The sequence below is a fragment of the Mercurialis annua genome, linkage group LG4, assembly GCF_937616625.2.
Source record: "Mercurialis annua linkage group LG4, ddMerAnnu1.2, whole genome shotgun sequence".
Taxonomy (NCBI): domain Eukaryota; kingdom Viridiplantae; phylum Streptophyta; class Magnoliopsida; order Malpighiales; family Euphorbiaceae; genus Mercurialis; species Mercurialis annua.
In genome coordinates this window covers 27,611,471-27,622,452 of record NC_065573.1, presented here as the reverse complement: position 1 = coordinate 27,622,452, position 10,982 = coordinate 27,611,471, and the positions used below count along the sequence as shown (strand labels likewise).

Below are 10,982 nucleotides of genomic sequence, written 5' to 3'. Positions count from 1 at the left end.
TTTTTTATGAAAAATATAATTATAAGTGATTAAAATTTAAGAGTGCGAAGAATAACTACTTTATATGAGAGTAAAAATATGATTTTTTAAATTTAACAATTAAAAATTATTAATAAAAAGTTTATGAATTTTGTAAAATATGATGTATATTTTAAATAAAAATAATTAATAAAAAATAATTATATTAAATGTTTTTGTGTGTATAAAATAATTTACTTAGTATGAGAAAGAGAAAAATTATTTTTTAACTTTATATAAATAATAATAATTCAATTAAAAATAAAATAGTCAAATTTAATAAATAAAAAATAAGTTACTATATTTAAATTTAAAATATTGATTAAATTTTATTATTTAAAATATAATTATAACAATAAGAATATTTAAAGTAATTAATATGTGTTAGAAGAAGAGATTAGTTTTGACTAATTTAAAAAAAAGTAAGTGTTGAATATAAGAGAGAAAGAAAAAGAGAATGATGTAAGAAAGAAAGAAAAAAACAATAAATATATGGAAGTATATATGGTAGTTTGTGACGGGGATCACAAAATTATTATTTTCTGGATAAAAGAGTGATTTTTATACCAAAAGTTAAAAAACCGGATTCATCCGATTTTTGAAATTAACTGGTTATTCCGGGTTAACCCGATTTATATCCGGTTTTTAAACTATCTAATTTTAACATAAAATCGAACAGAACAGCTGACCGGTTCTCGGTTAATCCGGTTCGACCGGCCGGTCCGGTCCGATTTTGACAATATTGAAAAAAAACAAAAGCGATCTACTCTTGAAAGCGCCAGAGGCATTTTGGTAAATTCGCAATCTCTAAAAATCTGTGAATTTACCGGTTTGCACTGCAAGGATGTAGTTTGTTTATTTTGGAATCTGTCGGTTATCACAGCTCCCAACTAGTAGAGCAATCAGCTGCCCACATTTTGCCACGTCATAAAGGTCAATAAGTCTAATGCTTACGTGGTCAACATCTACTACGCCTAACTTACACTTCAAGCACTATCAATTTTCCTTACACTTTTTGCAGCTTTGTTTTTCTTTTATTTCACAATTACGAAAGCACACCTAAAGTATAGTATAATTTGCATTTTGCTCTCTTAGTTATTAAATCTTTATAAATTCAACCTTAATGCTTTATTATAACTCATTGTTAGGTATTTAAGAGAATTAACAATGGATTTTAAATATTACGACAAATTTGTCTGTCGCTAATCCTCTATGTTTGGTTCAACTGGCAGTTCGATTGGGTTCTTCCATTCCAAACCGTTAGATGGGATTTTTGGGTTTTTTTTGCTTTGTAGACCAAACAGCTAGTTGTTTTCGGGTTCAACAAGTTGAACCATACGGTCTGTGGTACCGTTCTTTAATTACATATAGATGAGTTGTTCTAAAAAAATACTTCATGCACTAGGTGAAATAATACATATTTTTTAAAACCTAGTTTAATTACATGTCACATGCATGATGCAGGAACATGTGTTTTAATCGAAACATTAAATTTAATTCAATATCGAACATCTAAAACATAATTATACATGTTTATTTATTAAAATAATCAATTTTATCACTCTTTAACTCCTACATGTTAAAGGTAAATAATATTTTTTGTTATAAAGTACCTAACGTAATTTTTCAAAATCATGTTGATCAGCGTAATTTTAGAATGCTTAAAAGTGGTTTGTAAATATAATAAATATCTAGCAAATCCGAACTATATTAGCTAACAGCACAGTTACAAGTTACAACCACTTAGATTTTTTTATTTTTTTTATAATTTGGGAAGCGTTTGTGGGAAAAATCAAACCCACGACCTAGCAGTTTACTGCTCAGCGCTTATATTATCTGAGCTATAGCTCATTGGTACCACTTTAGATTTTTAGTAAGGGACTAAAGTGCCTAATAAATTAAATATAAGGAGGCTTGAGTAATAGTAAAAACGAAGAGATGGGCAAAGAGTGAGTGTAGAATCAGTAGATCTAAAGTGTGGGTCCTTGTCTGTCTCAGTATTATTTTGATTACACTGTCCCCATCTAATTCAGTGTCGGTGTGGGAGTGTGACTGTTAAGCTTTCACTGCTACTCTTTTTGTTATTTACTGGGTTGGTCTTCTAAAATCTAAATGATGCCTACGTTTCTTCGATACTTCATTCAATGCTCCTAACTTCTTCCTGCCCATTTCATTTCCTACTCATCTCATTCATTTAATGACCCATTGACTCAATTGAGTCCGATTTTGGATTGAAGTGTTCTTGAATTGTTGGATTGCCAATGGAATCGGATGCAGATGCAGATGGGGTTAGTGCATTATTAAGAATCTTCATATTCTTCTATGGCTTTTCATTTCATTTATTTTAATTTGTGTGACAAGTTTTTTTTTATGTTTGTTTTTGATAAACTATGGCAATTTGGATTAAAAGTTTGATCTTTTGTGGGAATGGAGTGTTGATTGCTTTAATTATTCAGAATGCTTGTGAATCCATTTGTATTCTGGATTTTCCTACAGATCTAAATGTGGTTTAGTTGTCTAGCTTTTTATACTGTTTTACTATCATTATAAGATATTTAAGAGGGTTAATGCATGTAAAATTATGATATATATTGTGTTTTTGCAATTGGAATCAAAGAAAAATGTGTGTGTTTTTTACAATTCGAATCGCTGAATAAAAAATTCATCAATTTTGGGTCTGCTATTACATTTTGATCGAATTTTTAACTGGTGATTCGAATTGCAAAAACTAGAAGTTATAGTTCAGTATTTTATTTGAATTTAATCCTATTTAAGAAGATGGGATTTTGTTGATACAAGCATCTGACTTAATATTTGATTCATTATTCAGAATGTTTGTTCTGTTTTAGAATTTAGTTTCAGGATTTCTGCTGCTCTGCATTTACATATATTGCACATTCTGAACTCACGTTTTGACTTTTGGATTATTCTGATTGATTATTCAGCCTCATAACACAAAACAAACAGCCACCCAGATCTGCCAGATTTGCAGTGATGATATTAAACCCACTGATACCGGAGAGCCGTTTGTTGCTTGCCATGTTTGTAAATTTCCTGTTTGCTATCCGTGTTATGAGTATGAGAGGAAAGACGGAAATCAATCTTGTCCTCAATGCAAAACAAAATATAAGAGACATAAAGGTCGGTCCAGAGATCCTCATTGCTCTTTTTGCAATCTATCTATTAATAGTTACTGAACACCAATTACATTCTGCATCTTCCTTGTCTTTCAGGTAGCCCGCCAATTCGTGGGGAGGAAATGGATGACACTGATTATAGTGATGTCGAAAATAAGCCAACTCATCATACTTCAGGGATTCAAAATGAGAAGCAAAAGATAGACCGTATGTTGGGGTGGAATTCGACCTCTGGTCGGAAAGATTATGTTGCTTCCACGAACTATGAGAAAGATATTCCATATCTGGCTGGCAGACAATCGGTATTGTTTACAATCGCCTCAATCATTGAATATTTTTCTGTGCGGAAATAAAATTTTGTTGTAATAATATGTAATATTCCATCATTTCTTTATTATGTTCAAAAATATTAGCTTAATTAATTTTAAAAGTAAAATAACCTTTGAACATAGAATTGATACAATAAGGAAACAATGAGCATCTTTTAACAGCTAAACGTTATGTTTTCAGGTTTCTGGAGAGTTATCAGCTGCATCTCCTGAACGTTACTCGATGGCCTCTCCTGAAAGTGGCAGCCGAGGTAAGCATCTATTTAACTCATCTCACATGTTCTTTGTTTCTGTAATCTTGATATCAACTTCATTACCGGACTTGTTTGCAGTTAATATCAGGATGAGAGATTCAGGGTTTGGTAATGTTGCCTGGAAAGAGAGAATTGATGGTTGGAAGATGAAACCAGAGAAAAATCCTGCTCCAATGAGTGTTAGTAATGCACCATCCGAGGGTAGGGGCGGTGGAGATTTTGATGCCAGTACTGATGTATTCATGGATGATTCTTTACTGTAAGTTCCTTAATAGAATGCAACATATCATTGTTTTTGTCGAATGCAGTCATTTGTATTACCATTTGAAATTGCTTTTGAATTTCTTTTACCTCATCTTTCTTCTAAAAACGACCTCATTTAACTTGGAACTAAGGATTAATTGAGATGAGTTTCATTTTTCTTCTTCTCGCAATTAGAAAATGTATTTCAAGGATCAGCGGTTATTTTTTATTAACCTTTTTTTATCATGTCATTTTAACACAGGAATGATGAAACCCGACAGCCTCTCTCAAGGAAGGTTTCTCTTCCTTCCTCACGGATTAATCCCTACAGGATGGTCATTGTTTTGCGGCTTGTAATTCTCTGCATATTTTTGCACTACCGTTTAACAAACCCAGTGAACGACGCCTATCCTTTGTGGTTAATATCTGTTATCTGTGAGATATGGTTTGCAATATCATGGATACTGGATCAATTCCCTAAATGGTTTCCTGTAAACCGTGAGACATATCTCGACAGGCTAGCTCTCAGGTATATTATGTATCCTATTTTTTCGTCTTCAATGTTTTACAGTTTGTTAACGCTCTTGAAAGACATAATTATACGTACTTTAATGCTTCTTAGATATGAGAAAGAAGGAGAGCCATCTCAGTTGTCTGCTGTTGACATTTTCGTCAGTACAGTGGACCCTTTGAAAGAACCTCCACTGGTCACAGCCAATACTGTCCTATCTATACTTGCAGTAGACTACCCGGTCGATAAAGTTTCTTGCTATGTCTCTGATGATGGAGCTGCTATGTTAACATTTGAAGCCCTGTCTGAAACTTCTGAATTTGCTAGGAAATGGGTTCCTTTCTGCAAAAAATATAACATTGAACCACGAGCTCCTGAGTGGTATTTTGCTCTGAAGATTGACTATTTAAAAGATAAGGTTCAACCATCATTTGCTAAAGACCGCAGATCTATGAAGGTATGACATTCCGATTCCAACTTGTAATTGCATTGTCTTAGCTTTATTATGTATAATATGCTTATTACTGAATGAAATTGATATCGTTTGTCGCAGAGAGAATATGAAGAATTTAAAATCCGCATCAATGCCCTTGTGGCGAAGGCACAAAAAGTTCCTGATGAAGGATGGTTGATGCAAGATGGTACGCCTTGGCCTGGTAATAACACCAGAGATCATCCAGGAATGATTCAGGTTTGCGCATTTTAATCTGTTTTATTTTGTTCTCTGAAATAAAAATTGTCCGTGTTAATTTATCCATGCTAAAAGTGTTTCTTAATGTGAAGTTTTTATTAAAAAAAGTCACAATGTTAAAAAGTTCTTATTTATTTTGGTTTTCTGGTGGTATACTGAACTTGTAACTGTACAATGCTTTATATTTTACTATAGACTTTATATTTTGAATTTTTTAAAACTTTTTTGTTGATAATATCTGTTTTCCTTGCTGATTGTAATTTTATTTTTGCAAACGAGTACTAGTTTATCTTTATTTTTTATTTGATTAGTTATTGTTGCAACATGATTTATAGGTTTTCTTGGGTCATAGTGGAGGATTTGACACTGACGGCAATGAACTCCCACGACTAGTATATGTATCTCGTGAGAAGCGGCCTGGTTTTCAGCATCATAAAAAGGCTGGTGCTATGAATGCTCTTGTAAGTAGTCAGTAGATGAATCCCTAGCCTCTACCTTGAGAAAGATTTTGTATTAATCATCTATTTGCCTCTCGTACAGGTGCGAGTTTCAGCAGTTCTTACCAACGGGCCCTTCTTGTTAAATCTTGATTGTGATCATTATATAAACAACAGCAGGGCGCTGAGAGAGGCTATGTGTTTTCTAATGGATCCTAATCTCGGAAAAACTGTATGTTATGTCCAGTTTCCTCAAAGATTTGACGGGATTGATAGAAATGATCGATATGCCAACCGTAACACTGTTTTCTTTGATGTAAGTTTAACATATATCTTTGGCATCAACTATATTCTTGACTTTTTCTCTTATCACTTTTGTTGAATGTTATGTGATATTAGATAAATTTAAGAGGACTGGACGGCGTCCAAGGCCCTGTATATGTGGGTACAGGTTGTGTTTTCAATAGAACGGCATTGTACGGCTACGAACCTCCCTTAAAGGCTAAGCATACGAAGCCAGGAATGATGTCTTCATGCTTTGGTGAATCCAGAAAGAAGAGTTCTAAATCTAGCAAAAAAAAATCTGGTAAAAAGAATTCGAGCAAGCACATTGACCTTACTGTACCTGTATACAATTTGGAAGATACAGAAGGCGGCGTTGAAGGCAAGTATACATGTTGTGTTCTTCTCTGTAATACTCCCTCCGTCCCCGTTTAATAAGGGACAAATGACTTTTTCACATAGAGAAAACATTAACTATTATAGTGCTTTCTTATTTTACCCCTATTTATGATAGTGTTGTATTTTGTGTATAGACTAATAGTCATTAATTATGGAAAGAGAAAAGGGGTAAAAAAGGAAAATTCATATAAATTGGCACAAAAAACACGATATGGTCTTCTTAAGTAGGACAAATAAAAATGAAATATGTCCCTTCTTAAATGGGACGGAGGGAGTATGATTTATTACGTTTTCTGACATGGATATACTGTTGTTCATGTTTGCATGTAATACTGCTTTGCTAAGTTTCTTTCTGTATGATTCAAACTCATGAAATCGTGAGACATATAGGCCATACTCGAAAACTCGGTCAACTAGAATTGTTGTTGCAATTCTCAATCAAGATGAAATTAGCATTTATGATTTTCGCTTGGAGAATCCTCAGAAGTAGGAATTGCTGCTATATGGATGATGATTAATGCTGTTGTTTAAACGCTGATATTTATGCAATCATTTTAACAGGCTCTGGATTTGACGATGAAAAGTCATTGCTTATGTCACAAATGACTCTTGAGAAAAGGTTTGGTCAATCAGCCGTGTTTGTAAGTTCAACGCTAATGGAGAATGGTGGTATTTGTGAGTCTTCCACCGCAGAGTCTCTCTTGAAAGAAGCCATTCATGTAATTAGCTGTGGATATGAGGACAAGACAGATTGGGGAACTGAAGTATGTGCACCATTTTCCCTCTATTCTATTACTTTTCTAGCTTTAAACTTTTATATGCAAATACAAAACTGAATCTCTCTCTATTCACAATTTTTCAATTGGACTGATAAAGCTATATTCTAGACGAATTTTGGGTTCGGTTGCTGAATCGTATAATTTTTCTTTTTGCAGATTGGATGGATATATGGTTCTGTTACAGAAGATATTCTTACAGGGTTCAAGATGCATGCTCGTGGCTGGAGATCAATCTATTGTATGCCACACCCCCCTGCTTTTAAAGGATCTGCTCCCATCAATCTTTCTGATCGTTTAAATCAAGTGCTTCGATGGGCTTTAGGTTCTGTTGAAATTCTTCTTAGCCGCCATTGCCCTATTTGGTATGGTTACAGTGGAAGGCTAAAATGGCTCGAGCGATTTGCTTATATTAATACCACTATTTATCCTATCACTTCCATTCCTCTTCTTGCCTACTGTACCTTACCAGCAGTTTGTCTACTTACTGGAAAGTTCATCATACCACCGGTATGGCTACATTTCTTCCACCTAGCACTGTAATATGAATTACCGGCTGGAGTCATTGTGAAATAACTTTATAGTCGATTTTTTTAAGAAACTTATATCTATTCAGTATATATTGGCTGGAGTTAAATTATTTGTTTATGTGATGTGCTGCAGATCAGTAACATTGCGAGTATCTGGTTCATATCCCTCTTTCTTTCAATCTTTGCCACCGGTATTCTGGAAATGAGATGGAGTGGTGTCGGAATTGATGAATGGTGGAGAAATGAACAGTTTTGGGTTATCGGAGGAGTGTCGGCTCACTTATTTGCTGTTTTCCAAGGCCTGCTCAAAGTACTTGCTGGAATTGATACCAATTTTACTGTGACTTCGAAAGCAACAGATGAAGATGGGGATTTCGCGGAGCTGTATTTGTTCAAGTGGACTACTCTTCTCATCCCGCCAACCACTCTACTTATAATTAATCTTGTCGGAGTGGTTGCGGGAGTTTCCTATGCCATTAACAGCGGATATCAATCTTGGGGTCCTCTTTTCGGCAAGTTATTCTTTGCCTTCTGGGTGATCATTCATCTGTATCCCTTCCTTAAAGGTTTGATGGGACGACAAAACCGGACACCTACAATTGTCGTTGTATGGTCGGTTCTTCTTGCCTCTATCTTCTCCTTACTTTGGGTTCGCGTTGATCCATTTACAACTCGGGTAACTGGCCCGGATATCGAGCAGTGCGGAATCATCTGCTAGAGGAAACTGCTACTGCAAAACAGAAGACCAAGGTCGAATTCGTAATCATTCAGTTGGAAGAATTTGAAGGTATACGCTTTTAGCTTTGCGCCGTACATGAGTCTGCTTGCATTAATTGTTTTGCAAGAAAGATAATCTAATTACCTTCTTATTCTTTTTCAGCTAATTATTCTTTTTTATTTTTGTGGCATAAGTTGAATTAGTTTGTTGAGTTAATTCATTTTTTAATATAATTCCATCAAAGATGATGATGCTATTCAATTTTCTTGTATTTTTTTTATTGTATGCAACCGAAAGAAAATAAATATTGCTTTAGAGGTACTGATATGTGTATGGAGTGGTGTCAGAAGTGCTACTGGAGAAACAAGTGTGTGTTATTATTGCTTGTAGGAGAAAGCTCTGTTGATATGAAACTGGTTCTGCTTTAATTTTGAGAAATGTTCACTATGTTTATTCTGTTCTTTTAGTTGAGTCAAAAGAATATTTGCCTAGGACATTGGATTTTAGATTAAAGTACGTAGTTAAGTTTGAATTGATGGTGGCTATATTCGGTTCATGGAACATGTCTGGACTAGAATAGTTATTCTGTATAGAATAATTATTTATTTTAGTTCATGGAATTTAACTCTATAAAATCATTATTCTATGATATAATGGAATTAGTATTTCTCTTTAAAAGTAAAACATTGTTATTCCTATCTTTCTTTGGATATTATTCTATTTCATGAATGAAGCACTAGTCTTATGGTTAAGCTCTAATCTCATGATTATGGAAATTTAAACTAGTGGAAGAATCTTAAATCAAACAACATTGGAAGCTTTGCTTCAGCAAGTCCTTAAGCTGATTTCCATCGCAAATTTCATCAGAAGAATTATTGAAGCCTCATCACGATGAATCGTTTTATCCGTCATGAATTTCATTACAATAACAGCAGTCTGTTGCCAGTTTATCACAATTACGCACATCGTATATTTGTGAATTTTTGTAGTTTATGACAATGCAAGTAAATGGTCAGTAGGCAAACAACTTGAAACCGTTAAGTAAAGCAAACATGTTTCCTCAGAATCATGAAGTGGTTCATAATGATTTTTGATTACTTTAATTCTTTTTCACAAACAAAATCTAGCAACGGTAATAATTTAGAAAAGTTCATATAGTTAGATGAACGTTAGCTTGGTAAAGGTTTTAGCTTTTGAAAAAGCAGTAGTCAAATTTTGTACAGCCCTTTTGCTCTCATGTCTCATGATGTACTGTTTTTTATGTTCTTTTGTTGCTATGTAGAGCTTGAAGCGTCTTCATTTTTTCTCATTGCAATGAGACACTAAAATGACGACGTCAAATTCATCAGTAATTCCGTCCCTAAATTATTGTCGGTAATATTTTGTTGCCAGATGATATATATATTGATAAAATCCGTCGGCAGTTAGCTGTTTTCTAATAGCGATATGTTGCCAAAAAAAAGGAAGCTCAATATATATTAGTACAAATAAAAACTACAATAAAATTAAAATAAAAAAGATTATACTAAAATCGCTACTCTTTTAACAACAATGAAGCTAACATGTAATAGTAATGAGATTGTCTAGAGCTATAAAAGTTTAATAATTTATAAGTATTTTCGGAAATAAATACGATAGGATGAGGTATAGTACTCCATAAATTCTGGTGCAACATAGACTCATTTCTTTGGATCATCCGCTGTTGCTGGCTTAGACGCTTCTGCTGGAGGCGGCGGTAATCCACTATCAATGCAACTTCTACACCTTCTTTCGACCCAACCTTCAATGTCATGCTCCCCGTTGCGGCCAAAATGCCGGCCACCGCATAAGCGAGCAATACTCCCTGCAATAACAGCTACTATAGTGATCACAGCTAGCACAACTACCAGTGTTTCGATCGATCGGTGTGTGGACCGGTTTGGTTCCACCACTACGGGTGGTGGCTGCTCAACTACTGCTGGCTGCAGCTGGTCATGTAAACATTCTTGTAAGAACCCCATGACTGAAAATAGGACCATCAGTATGAGCTCTGAGGCAAAAAAGAAAAAAAGTTGTGTGCTATCAAAGAAAAGGAAAATGAGAAGGTTGAGGAACTAAAGAAAGAAGTATATGTTAGAGTGAAAACTAAAATAGGAATGAAAAAATTCAATTACTTTTCCCACTTTTACTTTTTGCACTTAATTTTTTTCTCTTATTAAATATATTGATTTGAGGAAAACAGTATCATATTCAAACTCGTGAATATGTACGCTGGCCAAAATTCTGTTAAAGTCGTGAGATTAAATTCTACCACAAACGCTATAAATTCAAATGATAACAACTTAGAAAGAAGACTTAATTGAATAAATTTTTAATCTAAACTTGAGATGGGGAAATATGTGAAGCTCAATAGGTTAGATATTTGATATGTATTGAGCATTAAGTTCCATTGGGTACACTTCTGTACTAAAATGTCAGTATTGCAAAATCTTTGAATTTCTCTAATAGAGTATCTTTTGATTTCCTTTCCCAATTTGTCCTTATCCTATTTCACATGTAGACGTTGATTATCCAACCTCCAAGAACAAAACTGTAAATTTTAATTGATTTTTTTTACTGTCTTTTGAATTATTTTACCCAATTTTGTCCTTGGTTGTCTTTATATTATATAGTCTCTT

General features: G+C 34.0%; 2 protein-coding genes across 4 annotated transcripts; one reads left to right on the top strand and one right to left on the bottom strand.

Annotated features, from left to right (window-relative positions):
• The first annotated feature begins 1,950 nt into the window (after positions 1–1,950).
• Positions 1,951–8,772, top strand: LOC126677054 (cellulose synthase A catalytic subunit 3 [UDP-forming]-like). 3 transcript variants are annotated; one of them, XM_056105409.1, is made up of 14 exons: positions 1,954–2,306; positions 2,964–3,159; positions 3,252–3,457; positions 3,666–3,735; positions 3,817–3,997; positions 4,244–4,510; positions 4,604–4,949; positions 5,046–5,183; positions 5,519–5,644; positions 5,724–5,936; positions 6,020–6,296; positions 6,863–7,065; positions 7,237–7,587; positions 7,741–8,772. In XM_056105409.1, the coding sequence occupies exons 1-14, from the start codon at positions 2,280–2,282 to the stop codon at positions 8,323–8,325; spliced, it is 3,186 nt and encodes a 1,061-aa protein (XP_055961384.1). In that variant the 5' UTR covers positions 1,954–2,279; the 3' UTR covers positions 8,326–8,772. The 3 variants fall into 3 exon arrangements, with proteins under 3 accessions (XP_050227446.1, XP_055961384.1, XP_050227447.1); XM_050371490.2 differs by having other exon boundaries at positions 1,955–2,306; positions 6,020–6,284; XM_050371489.2 differs by having other exon boundaries at positions 1,951–2,306; positions 3,666–3,997; positions 6,020–6,284.
• A 1,000-nt stretch (positions 8,773–9,772) lies between these two features.
• Positions 9,773–10,602, bottom strand: LOC126677056 (uncharacterized). Its single transcript, XM_050371492.2, has one exon. It carries the CDS (start codon positions 10,341–10,343, stop codon positions 10,005–10,007), a length of 339 nt encoding a protein of 112 aa, XP_050227449.1. The 5' UTR covers positions 10,344–10,602; the 3' UTR covers positions 9,773–10,004.
• Positions 10,603–10,982: the final 380 nt, after the last annotated feature.